The 15,486-nt window shown below is 41.9% G+C and overlaps 1 protein-coding gene across 1 annotated transcript in view; it reads left to right on the forward strand.

Moving 5' to 3' along the window:
* Nucleotides 1-987: 987 nt before the first annotated feature.
* LOC111222317 (protein turtle homolog B-like) overlaps nucleotides 988-15,486 on the forward strand; it is a 122,590-nt gene continuing 108,091 nt past the window's right edge. Inside the window, exon 1 of the mRNA XM_022746008.1 lies at nucleotides 988-1,051. Coding sequence (XP_022601729.1) covers nucleotides 988-1,051 — 64 coding nt within the window. The remainder of the gene's footprint in view (nucleotides 1,052-15,486) is intronic.

The raw sequence follows: 15,486 nt of genomic DNA on the forward strand, positions 1-15,486 counted from the left end.
TTAGAGTTTTGTGGTCACATTCTGGTTCCTCAGACTCACTCTAAATTTTGTGGTATGCATGGACACCTTTTTTTTTTTTTTTTTTAAAGTATCTGTAGTATTACTGACTTTTAAGCAAACAGGTGTGATTTTTCATCCCATTTATTATACAGGGCAACCACCTGTTGGATTCTGCTGTTTGAGATTGTGGTATTGCAATAGCTGACTGTAATGAACCGTATGAACTCTTAAAAAATCATGATAGGGCCTCTTGCCTTTGCAATACCAAGTTTAAGTCTTAATCAATCCTTCTACTTACATCTAACATCAACTTTTAAAAGTTACCATTAGCCTATGTTATGATGTATGCATGCATGTAATGATCCTTTTCTGCCTTGTTTTATGATTTGTATTACTTTTTCTAGCTTGCATTGACTTGCCCTGTCCTAGAAATACTTTATTCTAATTCCATTATGAAAAAGTGATATAGTTATAGTATTAGTTTCTTATGTGCCTTTAAAGTGACAAAAAGGTTCAGAATGAGCAATAAAGGCTGTCTTTCTATCGGCAGTGACTAACTACACAGAAATCCTCTCTTTGAACTGAAGTTTGCAAACTCCGAGTTTAACCATATGCCATGAATGCATCATTCCAGCTGGGAAACCGACAGCACAGGTAACCAATCAGCGGCCGGAGCCCTCCCACGCCCATCAATGAAACGTGTACAGAGGCGGGACCGCGGTTATCTAAAGGCTCGCGCTTGGTTTCATAGCGTCGTTTGCTCTCGTCCCATTGGCGCAGGTGATCCGTCTCAGGATGCGAGAGGAGAGCGGAGGAGAGGGGAAGAGAGAGGGGAAAGCGCCGAAGGAAAAGTGTCCAGGGCTCGGTTAAAAAGAAAACAGGATACCGGCCCGCTTCAGTTTGTCCTGGGCCACTCGGCGATGACAGATTCACCGAAAGGGGCACTTTGAGATATGATGAGGTTTATTTGTGGTCGGCAATAGTACTATGATTTGGTATGTGGCCACTTTGATAGCAAGTGTATTCAGCACCCGAGGAACGGCCGCTCAAGGTGAGTCGAAGTGCAGTATCTCTATCCTCAGGCGCCTTCTGCTCAAGTTTCAACTTCACTGTTTTTCTGTTTTTGAAAAGGCGTTTTCCGGCTTGTCTGTTTGATAACTTTAAATGTGTCGCTTGTATGTTAAAAATGTCACACTTTACGTCATGAAGTTCATACGTGTGTTAATCACCGCACCTGAGCGGAGCCGGGCCGGCAGATGATGAGAGACACGGACCGGTTCGCCGGTTAAATGAATTAGGCTATAGCAAACAGAGCTTTAGAAATAAGTAGCCCTAACTCATTTGGTTACAGCTGTTTTAGAGGAGGACAAGCTGCTTATTCCCACTGTGATACATCAAGGGGATGTGTGGTTGTCAGTGATAAACGGAGTTGTGACGTTTTCGGCTTCAGAGTGATAGATTTTGCAGCCTATCTGGGTTGACATATTCCTCCCAGGATGTGGGAGCTCCAGGACATTTTGCGGGCAACGCCGCTGGAGCTGCAGCTGCCGGTCTCCCTGAGCTGCACACCGCCTGCCAGCGTTTCGTGAAACGTGAAGGCAAATGTGATTAGTATGGTGCGCTGGTGTAGATGTCATTAAAATGCAATGAGAGGATTAACCTCTTCCTAGGGAGCTGTTCCTGCTGAAGCCAAGTCGTTACCAGCGTTGTCCGCTAGAGGGAGCGCCTCCTGAGCCGGCGCTGCGTGAAGGTGCATTTAAACGGTCCCCAGCACACTGAGGTCGCTTTTCAGTCAGTCATGGGGGATGCAACTTTCCTGCTGTTGAAAGTAGACTGTCCTGTGTGACATGATGGCTTCATAGGAGTTATGCCGCCTGCAGCTGACCTCTGACCTCCCTGTGGAGGGGGTGAAAGAGGAAAGAGGCCCTCCCTCTGATGATTAAAGCTACACTGATATAAAATATGTGTCATTCAGGAAGCATCTTAATACAGCAGAACCACCTTTCATAAATATCTTCCCAATTAATTGACTGTTCAAAATGTTAGAAATTAGTGAAAAATCACAATTTTCCAAAGCCAGTTTTGACATGTTCATATACTGCACCAAGAGTCAGACACCCAAAGGTTCAGATTACTACATAAGAAAAGTGAGAAAACAAGAAAATGTAATTTTCTGATGATTTTTACTCAACTAATGCTCCAGCTGTAACTATTAATGACATCATCCTCAAGACAGAGGATCCACATGTAATTAGGTGGTCCGACAGTGTCTATTGTGTTGTCTCACATGTACAACGACAAGGAGACATGGTGAGCAGGTGCAACTGCAGCAGCATCACACTGTACCCTAAAGAAAATTGAATCCTTGCCACTGTTGCCCCCCCCCCCCCTTTTTTTTTGCCTTCCTGCTACTCATCTTTGAGAGAGAAGTGAAACTGGGACGATGTCTGTGCTTCAGCAACACTGATTAGATGATGAGGAAAAGAGCTTTCTGTGATATAAACAACTTTCCGGTCTCTGTGTGTTAAACCTTTGACTCAGATTCCCACAGGTTTACTTGTGTTTATTTTTGTTGACATTCCTCTGGCGTGGAAGTGGGTTTGGCAAACAGTTATGTAATGTCATGTCTAAAGAGGATACGCTTAAGTATTGTCTGCCAGAAGAAGGAGACTTAGGGAGATGTTTTTAAGCGGCTTCTCCTCCACCGCTGGGAGAGCGGGGAACAGATTTGAGCACTAACCTCTGGTTGGCCGAGAAGGAGCGGCCGTGACTGGCCTTGTTTGTGTTTTGAAGACCGTCCCCTCAGTCAGTCTAACTGGTTTCGCATATGGTCCTTGTCCCGTGCTCTAACACATCGCCGGAGCTCTCGGTGCTCTGCAGCATTCATGCGTGTGCACACAGACACACAAACACAGACAAGCACTTCAGCCAGCAGAAGCTGCACAGGGTGGCATCCTTCTGGCTGAGTGCTGCTGTCTCAAGCTGGCAGCTGGCAAATGCCTTGACTTTTGCCAGTGATAACCCTGGACCAGAGCCAGACTGCCTCTTTTTCTGCCTCCTCTCCGGTTTCCTCTCTTCCTTACCTTGTGTCAATGCTCCTTCCTTCCATCCTCTGTTTCCCCATCTGACTCAGGTCCTTGTTGCCCTCCCCTACTCTTCCCGTCTCTCCTCTCCTGCTCCGTCCTGATGTCTTCCTCTTCCGCACACTCGGATGAACTTGCTTCCCTCCAGGTTTCAAGTGGCCTCTATCAGCATGGCTGTGTAGCTGAGGGAAGGGAACATGGTGGGTTGTGTTAATGGAGGCTCAGGGCGCGCTCTACAGCAACCGTCTGTTGCCATACACAGACACACTTGTTTCCCCTACTCATGCACACGCACGCACGCACACACACACACACACACACACACACACACACACACACACACACACATACACATGTCTACATGCAGCCATCCCCTTGGGGAGAAGTGTGTTTTTAACCAGGATGTGAACATATGCACACTAACAGGCAGTCTGCCCCAGACTAAGTTGGACTAATTATGACTAAGCTGTGAGATAAATGCCACTTGGTTGCTCGATAAATACATGTGCCACAACATGCCAAGACGGCTGGGGGCTGATGGGGATAGAGGAGGAGGGGGGGGGTGGGATTGCGGTGTTATATGTGAAGGGGATGTTGTTTGGAGTATAGTGGATAGAAACAGTGGAAGAAAAGATAAAAATGAAGATCATTGTTTGAAGTTTCAACACTGAAAGCGCTGAACCATCTGCTTTCACATCTTACCTGTGTGATGTGGTTCAGTTGAAATATGGTGTGTTTGTCTGGTTAGTGTGGTTCATTTCGGCTTGTGTTGATGCTGTATTCATCATGTTATGTTGTAAGAATTAGAAAAATGGGGAAAAAAACACCACTTATTCCAAAGTGTGAGTGTTTTATTCCAATGTGGTTAGAGCTTTATCTGCAGTTTTTGTTTTGTCACATATTTGAAGCAGTTCGGTACCAAGTGAAATCAGATACTAACAAACAGTGTGTAGCTCATATGAAATGAGCTGAACTGATTGTATCAGTGTTAAATTTAGATTTTACCTTGACACACCTGTCTGTAGTTTTTTTCACTAAGTGAGCGATATCAATAGAGGTCGATCAATTAATTGGTTTGGCTGATTAATTGGTGGCAATAGGACATTTCATAATCTGTCGGACTCGTCTGAACTTGCATGCGCTGCCTCCACTGGTCACACGGGGACTTACATCACTGTGTTCCATGGAGGCTTCATTCACTAAGTCAAGTTAATGTCACTGTGTAGCTGAGATCCTCACTCTGGGAATATGCACAAACATTAATGGTTTGTAAGAGTGGCAGTTAATAATGTAACAGGATGTGCAACAGAAATATTCTTGGCCAGTGCAGAGCAGCTCATCGCCCATTATAAATACAACATATTATAACACCACCAGATGACACTTCAGGATGTTCTGCTACTATTGATGTAGTCCATGAAATCACACTTAAGGATATTCTCTTACTAATGATTAAATTCAGAGTGAAAAAACGTGGTTTATTTAAAACAGTGTTTGCAAAAGTAGCCGGCTAAGCCACTGTAGAAGTACAGTAGCCTACATCATGGATGATGACACAAACTCTGACTGATGTCACAGTGATAAAGGGGTAATTCACTTTTTAAATGAGAATATGATAGCTTGTCTGAAGCATCATATAGTGTTTCTGTGTTTTTTTCCCCCAAATATAGACCAATTACCCAGAAAGCTTCTGTGATGATAAACAAAATTCACTAAGAAGTGTAACAATGAAACACTTCCAGTAGCGTAAAATCTGCAGAGCTGAGCTGCTGTGACTTCTTTAACATGGCAGGACTCAGACAGAAGAAACTGACTGACTGTGTCCTCACTGCTATTTATTTCCAACAGATTACTGCTCTCTCTAAAATCTCTTCAAGTTCTCATTACTCACTCCACAACATAGTTAGCAAGCCATCGATTAGATGCCATGTTTTCCTCTTTTTTGTCATGTGTCATTTGGTGCCACCGGTCAGCAGGTGTCACTGGAAACATGAGTCCAGAGTTAATGAACTTTTTACGCTTAAAGTAAGTCACTCTTTGGGTTGGTGAAACTGTATAACTTGCATTAGACTAATATAAGAGCAAATTAAGACCCAACACTACAACATTTATGATTTAATCATTAAATCATAAAATAATCATAAACTACTGTAAAATCCATCTGCTTATTGTCACATCTGAGACATCGTTCTCCTGCTCTCTAGACTATAAGTAATGTATAACCTATATTGATTTATGCAAGCTTATTTGGTAGCCATGGTAACGCATATGTACATCAGCAGATGTGTGTGGGGGTTTCTCATACACCAGACAGTGAAATGAGTAAAAAGGAGTTTCATATTCTGATTATTTTAATAGTGAGTGAAACAAAGCAACCATACAGTAACTGTATCTGTAATATCATGATAGAAGAATACCTTTTTACCTCCTTTTTTTTTTTTTTAATAAAACCAAATCACTAGGGGTCTGAATAATGTCTTATGGCCACTGTAAATAAGAAAGAGCATGAAGAAGCAAACCATGGGCACCAGATCATGTTTTTTTCACTGCTGGCAAAGCTGTGAATAAAAATAGCTCTTGTATTGTTTCTATGATTGTCATATTCAGTGAAGAATCAGGGTGGCAAGTTGAGAAAGTTCTAACATCAGCAACAGATAACTTACTGTTTACTGTCTGAAAGCACCTTTATATCTGCCTTGTCTGTAGAAATTGGATTAAGCGAGATTAGTTACACCCGCCACTGAGATACATCTGTGATCTACATCTATAACTTAGATTTTACATTTTCTATACACACTAATACTTCTTCTGACATCAAAATGTGCCTCATCCATGAGAATCAATCACAGCCTGTTTTTGAGGACAATGTTACAGAGACACGTTCAGATTTATCCATGTGATGCAGTTTTTATTTCTGTTGATCCTCTAAACTGATAGGAAAAGTATTGCATTTGCACTTCTGGCAACCTGTGCAGGTGAAAGATTGGATCCTGAATGCTTTCTGGTTGTATTTACACCTTGATGTGTTTTTTTTTTTGCTCTCACAGATTACAGTCTGATCCTTCCGGGTGCATGCATTAAAGCTGTGTTTGCTTGAGGGAAATGAGATTCATCTGGAACTCTGAAGCTCCAGAAAACTTTTCAGCTTGTGCTCGGGATTCAGTGACGCTGTGTCCTAAGTCAGAGAAATGTGTGTTTTTGGGTAAACTGTGTGTGTAAGTGGAGCTGGTGGGGAGCGCTGTTGCCTAATTCATTTTATTCCCAGAAACTTTCCTCGTATCCCTGTTTTTTTGATGATCCCTACAGTGCGATCACTTAATGACTGTTTTCTCTGTAAGTGGGTGGCTGCCTGGCAAAAACAAAGCTGCTGACCAAGAAAAGGGAAACTGGTGTCTCATTCACAGTGTGGATTTAAATCTTGTGGGTGTTCAGCATTTTTTCACTGAAGGACCTGTTAGTGGAGTCTTCTGCGTTCTTTTCATTAGGAATGCACCAATCTGGGCTTTTATTGATCTGATGCTGATCACTGATGTTGATTATTACATTTCTCAGCGTATTGCAATATCAGAATCTGACGTTCCACAACCTGTGAGCTCCACAAATACAAATATGGTGCAAAGAAGTACAAAACTGTCTGACAACGAGCTGCAAGGAGAAGAACATAACGTTAGATAATGACATTATACCGCAGCATCATGGGAGGAGTGTGTTGATCAGCCCTGGAGGAAGGGTTTAGATCCTGAACCCAGTGTCTCCCATATATGCATGAGCACCACTGCTAAAAATTAATTTATACATCGTTTGTGCTTCATTATTTCTCCAGTTATCACAGTTCATTTATCTGACGTGTAAAGCTTTTAACTTAAGTATCACACGTCACAATAATAACTTTTAAGCGAAAATGTTTGTGTAGTTTGCACAAATGATGTGTAAACCAATGAGTCAGCACTTTAGAGCCATTTGGACATTAATGCGGTGTTGAAGCCGGGACGGTGCGAGCAAAATTTTTTTTATTTTGCTTGTAAAGATGAATCAAAATGATTTTTTTATCAATATCCTAATCATATGGGGTGCCAACTTCAAAGAGGCACAGACTTTGACTAAACTGGTGCTTTTCAGATGAGTCTGAAAGACGTTAACACAGTCTGTTTCTATTTATGTTCAATAACAATAGTGTGATTAATAGTTTTAATTCTTTGACATTTATTACTACAGCTATCTGGACCTTTAAGTGTCTCTTGGTAAATTAACACACATGACAAGGCGAACACGAGTAACCGGGTCTATATCAATTGTAAAGTCATTTTAAGCCATTCACTACATTACCTTCAAATTAAGGTAATGTGATGTAAGGATGACCAGGGGGAGAGGGGGTCAGGGGCTTAGGTCTACTTGAGCAGCACTACACCCACCTTCCAAGGCACCACTACATCACTGCCTCCATCAGTCTTCGAAGGGCTCATTTCCTTTCTGCAGTGTGTAGGTTCTTTAAAGTTCTACTCTGAGCGTGTGTGTATGTGTGGGTGTACGTGTGCATTGCTTCTTATTGCAGACCGGAGTTTAAACTTACATCAGAGTAAGATGGCGCACACTGAGCCCTGTGGCTTCAGATAAAGTGTTTCTCTAATTCCAACATTCGACTTCCTGGATTGAGGTCACACACCCTGTCAAAATCAGAGGGTGCATCTCAGTTTAAAGCCTCCTGCACACTGAGTCAATACAACATTTTTTATTGGCAGTTGGTAGTTATTTTTAGACTTAATTTTCCATCTTTCACCTTCATGTTGAGCCACCATTCTTGGGCATCTGATTGTTCATACTTAAGTCGGATAATTTACACACTAGTAGACCCAGTAATGGTGTGTGTCCTTTACTTATTTGGTCTCCAATTAGAATAATCTTCCCTGTTCTCTTACACGTTTTCTCTAGTTGGACTGTAAGTATCCTTTGAGACTGTCTCATCCACTTTGTGGACAAAAGGGGGCTTTAGGTACCCAAAGCATCGCCACACTACTGATTGAATTAGGTTGTTGCTACTGTTGAATTATCCTTTTCTCTGCTGACATTAAAACATAATCTGCTGTGGACAGTTCCTTCTCTGTGTGCAGGGGAAGAAAAGTAGCTGCCTGGGGCAAAATGGCACACATTCGTAAAAGTCAGGAACCTTTAGATGTCAATCAACCTGGTATTTGGGCCAAGGAACAGTGAGTGGCGGCTGCTGTCACATCCCCAAGCTCCCAACGGCCTCCATTTTTGGTTCAGTGAACCATTCTGTTGGGGGGGCATGAACTGATGGAGATGAAGAGATGCTTCATGTGTACTTTTCGATTGTTGTAGATCCCTGTCGATTATATATGAGCAGAGCTTTGGTGTTTTACTAAGGTCAGAGTGTTTCTATTCCAGTCCAGTCAACCCAGAAACACATCTGTTTCATATCCACATGATTATTAATGCCGTCACGTTTGAGGCACACAGACTGTTAACAGCTGAACCTGTACGCCTTTAGATGTGTTACGATCATAGGCAACGACGCAATAATTGTATTTACTGATGTTAAGTTTGAAACTCACATCCAAAGTAAGTTTTTTTTTATTTTTATTTTTTTACAGAAACTGTAAACCCAACAGCTGCAGGGGTTGTCTGCACTGTCACTCAGTGTCCCGGGGTTGTCACTTAATTCTTTGCAGGGTAGGCGGGCATTGCTTATCTAGTATTGCCTTCCTGAGTTACTTCAATTATAGGAGCAGGGAGCCAGCGGAGATGAATTTTTGGGTCCACTGGTGTAGTTCGGCAAAGACATTATTTGCCGAGTTGTCTCTTGACTCACGTAAAGACAACCGCTCTGTTTTATCCATAACTTCCTTCTAACTCTCTCACAGCTGGTCTTCAGATCCGTGAGGGGCTGAAATAGATTGTGGTATTTTACAGATAAGTGTGGGTGTACTACAGTGATCGTGATGAAGTATTTGACTGGGAGCAGGAGCGTCATGGTTTGCCATGATGGACAATTTTTATGTTTGAGCTTTTGTATTATGTTTGCACTTTGAGTTTGGTCATTTCCTGTTTTATTTTGTAGTTACTTTCCCTGTGTCTCTTGATGTTGTGACTTCCTGTCTTTGTCCCGTTTCCCTCCTTGTTGATTGTCTGCCCTACCCTAATGTGTTTCACCCGTGTTCAATCACCCTTTGCCTCCCTTGTCTCTATTTTAGTCTCTGTGCTCCCCTTTGTCTGGGTCAGTTCATCTGTTCATGTCCCCTGTGTTACCTGTTGGAGTTACCCGTGCCGCTGTACCTGTTGGAGTTCCCTGTGTTTCCTTGTGCTTCTGGTTCCTGTTCATGTTCCATGTTACCTCGTGCTTCTGGTTCCGGTTGAAGTCCCCTGTGTTTCCGTGGCTTCTGCTTCTGTTCGAGTTCCCCTGTGTTACCTAGTGCTGTGGCTCCTGTTGTGTTCCCCTGTTGTATCCTGTTCGCCTGCATTTTGGATTTTGAGTTTTTTGAGTTTACCAGTTTTGTAAGTTCTTTTATTAATTAAACATTTTTGCACTCACTCCTTTGTGTTGGCTGCATGTGTGTCCAGCCCTACCTCAAACCGTGACAAGGAGGACACTGCTCTCTGGTATTTGTTCTGAATATACTGTACCAGTGTAGCTGACTCATCTTAAAACTGCCCAGTCAGTAATTGCTGTAACCTTAACAGTTTTAAATCAGGACCTTCAGTATTTGGATCAAGTAGCTTGTGAGAAATGAGTTGTGCCAAATGAATATAGATAAATGTTAATGTCAGATCAGACGGACACAATGCTTTGGGACATTACTGCTGTTTGTAGTTAAAAAGCTTTGGGACATTACTGCTGTTTGTAGTTGTCTGTACTGCGTTACAGAAACGATGATAAGCTTCACCATGTGGTTGTGGATCTACAAAGATGCTAAGTGAATGGGATTGTAAATGGACTACATTTACATTTCTCACTAGTTATATTTCCCAGAGATTTTGCAAAGCCAGCAGCATGAGGGTTGTTCTCTCTGCTCACTGATATGAATAGCTTCATATATAATCCATCCATACTAGCCTGCACTTGTGCTCCATGTAATGGGCATGCTGCTGTGGAAAAAGAGTCCCCTTAATTAGAGACACTTTGTTGAGTTTTATTACTGCTGGCACACAGTGTGGTGACTAGTCTTATTAGCCTCATAGTTCAAACACTACTTTGTAATCAAAATATCAAAGCATGTAATAGCAGCTTGCGTGTTGAAGTTATTTGAGGCACTAAATAATAAAACACACAATGCCCCTCAATGATCTCATATGTGAATTTCGGAACTATGTTTTAGCTCTCTATGTAAACCGTTTCCATGTACAGTTGGTGCCATTGTTCTGTATGTGACAGGTGGCTCATGATTGACAAAAACCACAGGAGCTCCCCAAACATGGTGCATCCATGATCATGTAATCTGCATAAGTTTTTAGGATAAATTTAGAGGATAACAAGTGACAATGCACGGTTTGTCATTATTGTAAAGCACACATCTGGTGAATGTAGTGGATCTCACTTTGTGGACACCAAATAATTTTAGTCAAATTGAAGGTCCCATATTATATAAAGTCCGATTCCCATGTGTTCTTTGATTATAAAGCAGGTCTAGGTTCTATATTAATACTGTGAAAGTATCAAAGCGCTCAGCCCACAGAGAGCTGTACACAGCCTGTATTCAGAAACTGAGCCGTCAGGATTTCCGTAACCTTGTGATGTCACAACAAAGCAATCAATGCTCTCAGCTAGGGTTGTCACCAGAACCGATACTTCGGTACCAAGTCAATGCCACGTGGCAAAAACGGAACGGTACCTGTTTTTTTCGTGGTATCGAAGGTACTGAAACGTACCGACACATGATAAGATTGATAGTCACCCTCTTAGGAAGTAAGATAAGATTGACATCCTGTTCAGGGAGGCAGCTGAATAAGGTGCGCGCCACGCCCGCTTGTGCATCAGCTCTCATTGCGCACAAGCAGGATGTCATTAACTGTATGAGCAACTTATCTCATGGTGCAAAAGTGTCTTGCCTCAAAAGTGACAGTAATTTACCAAAAACATGTGTAAAAGAACATTAACACTAATTACTGCATCACTAGCAACATTTGAGTGACTTGGAACACATTTAAGCAGTTTCTCTGGCACATGCACTGCCTCTGCCAAAGGGAGGATGAGGAACGTCCACTACTAGGCTGCAGTGTAGCCGCGATAACAAATGGAAGATGGCGACAACTTCAGGCACATAACTCGGTCCAGCTGCAGCACCTCGGCTCGTGAAAGGAAAAGAAGAGTTGCGTATGGAAATATTTTTTCTTTCGAGGCGGATGATGAGGGGTTGATTTTAGACCCGCAAAATCCCGTTTGTAAACGGTACCTTCGCACTTTCCAAACCACAGTTGAAATGCTGTGCAATAAAAAGTAGATTTTTTATATTTTAATTTTGAATTAAAAATTTATTTAATTTTTTTTATTATATTTTAAATTCTTCTTGCCACTGCTTTGTTTTTTGTTTTTTTTTATTTGTATTTTTCAATTGAGTGAAAGAGAAAGAACATGGAATTTATTGTTTTGCTTTTTTTTTGGTTCTTTTTTTTTTTTACTGTGGTATCGAAATAGGTATTGAGAATCGTGGAATTTCACTGGTATTAGTATCGACTACTAAATTTCTGGTATCCCTACTCTCAGCCATGCCCCAAGCCCCTCCCACCTGGACCCACCGTTCAACCTTGCAGGATTTAGTTTCTGTGTGTCAGCCAATCAGAAGAGAGTCTCAGAGCCTCTCTTCTGATTGGCTCACCAACCTTTTTGTAGCTAGAGCTCGAGGGAGAAGAGATGGAAAACTACATTGAGACGGTTTTGGTGTAATAGTGGAAAAATTGGAAGAAATATTGTGTGTGTGTAAAACCAAACTGATTGGCCTATTGATCCAAATTAGATTAGTGGTGTTTCTTTATCTCTCCTTTGAATTGAAACTTTGTTCTGTGCAGAATCACTATTTCCTAACTTGAAGTTGTGGGAGGAAGATGTTCTTTTTTTTTTTATAAGGTGGACCACACTTCTCCCTGGTTGGTCCAGTAGATTATAGGCCTCATTAGCACATTGTTCACAGCTGTGTGGGGCTTGCAGTTGGGCATATGGACAGACAGATGTACAGAGTACAGAGCAGTCTCTGATGGTCAGTGGAGGCTTTATGCCTGGGCCACACCACGGTTACCTCGTTGAACCGTGTGAGAGAGAGAGTGCCCTTCACCTAATGTTCTGTTAACTTGATATAATTATAGCCAACATGGGGTTTCTGCTATGACTAACGTACACATGTAGCCTCGACTTTCTTCTGTAATAACATGCAATCGCTAAAATGGTTAAAAAGAAAAATTGTATTTGTATTTTTCATCTCTGTGACATGTTCACATGCAGCCCAAACAATAAAAACTATGTTGAAAGGTGTCAGTTTTTATAATGTTGTTGGCATGTTGTCAATATGACTATCAACAGGTCTTTTCACTGTCTATTTTTGCTGAGAAAAATAGGCCCCTTGCCAAAACCGTAGATGAGGCGCCGCTGCAGCTGGGCTCAAGACCTCAGATGTGCGTCCCATGCAGGCTGTGTGGCTGCTCTAACCTGTTAATATGTCTGTGTATATTAACATGGGAAATAAAACCTTTTTTAATGATAGTTTTGAGGAGGAAAACAGTGTTTCCCACAGATCTAAAATATACTTGTGGTGGGGGGTCATCATCGTGCCGTATTGTCTTAAAATATTTTTCAATACACATCTGCCTAGTAAATGCATGAAAATTAGTAGTGTAACCTTAGCTAAAGTCAGTCCATATCTTTCTAACTGCAACAGCCCGAAGAGAAAACAAATATTTACTTTTATTTCGCCAGGACAACTTTGTTGCATGTTGCGTTTAAATTGCGTGTGCTACGCTCCTAAATCTCAGCTTCCAACACAGAATAGTTGCAGTTTTCTTTCTTAAATTTTGAAGCTATTATCAAAGTCGTAGAACAATTAATAAGAAGCATAATAAGAGGAAGGGTTGTTTTTTCCTTGTACATGGAATATCCACGGTGTCCGGGTCTTCCAATGTAATTCCATGCGTCTCCCTCTTTCCCGCTTTCTGTTTTTTGTCTTTGTGCGTTAGCAGAACGAAGAGGTGCAGGGAAGCGAATAGTTAATCAATTGCGGACGGCATCGTTCTGATGGATTAAAAAACATACAAAATAAAATACCAATATGAGTCAGCAAATATACGTTGGCGGCTGTTAATATACCTGGGTGGCCTGCCCAAATAAAATCTATGTGAGGGAAGCGACGGGAAAAAGCCAATAGCCGATTAAATTAACCTCCTGCACCCACCCATGAAAGAAAATTCAACACAGTCAGCATGTTGGTCCTCCAGCTGCCGCCTGTAATATAAGAAACAAGAAAAAATGTCAATTAATTCAATATAACTAATAACTAAAAAATGTATTAAAAATGTAAATTAAAAATGTATTAATGTCATGTCCTAAAATGACTAATATTAAATATAGCTATCATTTGAAAATGGTTTACATGGCTCCTGGGACAGGTTGGAGGGCCCCTTAGCAGCATTTTTGCTTAGGGCCACAGGGAGGTCTGGACCTGATGATACTGTATCTGTCAGCTCTCTTGTTCTCCCCTTTCAGCCTCTGATAATTCTGAGATCCTCCAGCCATGGAGCCATCGCATGGCAGGTCTGGGGTCTCTCACAAGACGTCATATCCTCTGGCTGTTTAACTTTCCTATTGTGACATATGTGGCAATAAACCTCTGAAGTAATCCTGACATTGTTTGTAGACAGTGGTGATGCACTCTGCTTCTAGTGTGTGTCTGCAGTCAGATTCATCCAAAGTGCTGAAAGCAAAGCCTTGCCTCGAGTTGACAGTGTATTGCTGATCTCCTGTGTCCACAGTACAGTGCTTCTTTACTACTGAGCTCACCCGCTGCCAGTGTTACAGACATGGACACATGTACACAGGCGCTGTCAGGCAGAGGAAGCAGTTAGATGGATGAGTGGACAAAGTATATTCATTTGACCAGATAGAGCTGTGTGGGTCACTTGCACATGGCAGTGTAAAGAAGTTGAAGTTAATGCTGTGTGTAGTGTGTTTTTCTTAAAATCAGCCTCATTTCAGTGCAGGTTTTGAATTAGAGCGTTTTCATTTTGGGGTTATTTTAGTGCAGCAGTGTGGTTTGGTTAATGGCTTCCTGCTAACATATACATCTTGGTTGGTTCTGTCCTGTTCAGTATTCTTTCTCTGAATACTCCATTACACTCCCTCACCCTCCCCTCTCCTCTCCTCCAGCCACCCGAAGATGACTGGCTCCCTCCCCTGTCTCATTTTACAGCCTGGCCTACTGATACAGCACAGTCAGCCTTCTCCACGCCGACTTCTCCAGACCCATTAAACATTCATTGGATCGGGCCATAAGATACCTCACCATGGCCTCAGTGCTGCTACTCTAAATTCAGACCCGTATCTTAGCTTTACATCCTAACCCTGATACTGCAAACCAAGACTCAGATTCTGTAGGCATGGCTGCATGTAAAAGACGCAGTAGAAAATACATGCAGTAGACAAACTGATTATGTTTGGCCTTTGTGCCACAGTGGATGACACATTATCCCCTCCCTGCTGTATGGCAGCAGTGTTGGACTACATGGATTGATTCAACTTGCAGTGGATGCCACAGATAAATGACTGTTGTGATTAGCAGTAATTAGGTCCAAAATGATAGGAGCAGCGAATGATTATCGGGATGTTTCCTTTTCATTTATCTGAGGAGAGGTAAGAGAACACATCCCAACAAATCTAACCACTAAATCCACCATGTCACCACCTTTTAGGTCACATATACACCAAATGTACTAATAATGGGAATTAATGGAAATTGGAAACAAAAAATAAATCTAAATCAAACATAGTGCTGTATGTTGAAAATAATTGCTTATAGATCCAGATAACCAACTAATTCTCGCTGGATTTTATGATGTCAATGTGATGAATACAATGTGATGATGTCATAAATATGCTAAGTAGTGTAACTAGTCATTGAGCGACATTGGCCCTGTTCCACGTCTTCAGTGATCCGATCACAAGTGGTCAGTTCTATTTACGTCAGGTCACACCTGGCTTTAAAATGCGCCTCCAGTGACCACTTGTGTTTGAATCTCACTTCCCCACTTTATATACAAATACACAGGTATGTGTTGTTGTTTTTAGCCAACCGGACAGAAGGATCCGTTGTCAGTGTGTCAGCGTGGGGCATGGAGGGGTTGAGCGAATCGTTGCACTGCTCACAGCTGTGCACTGAAAAAAGGTTTAATTTTTGATTGATTATAAACT

The sequence above is a fragment of the Seriola dumerili genome, unplaced genomic scaffold, assembly GCF_002260705.1.
Source record: "Seriola dumerili isolate Sdu_G_001 unplaced genomic scaffold, Sdu_1.0 BDQW01000091.1, whole genome shotgun sequence".
Lineage (NCBI taxonomy): Eukaryota > Metazoa > Chordata > Actinopteri > Carangiformes > Carangidae > Seriola > Seriola dumerili.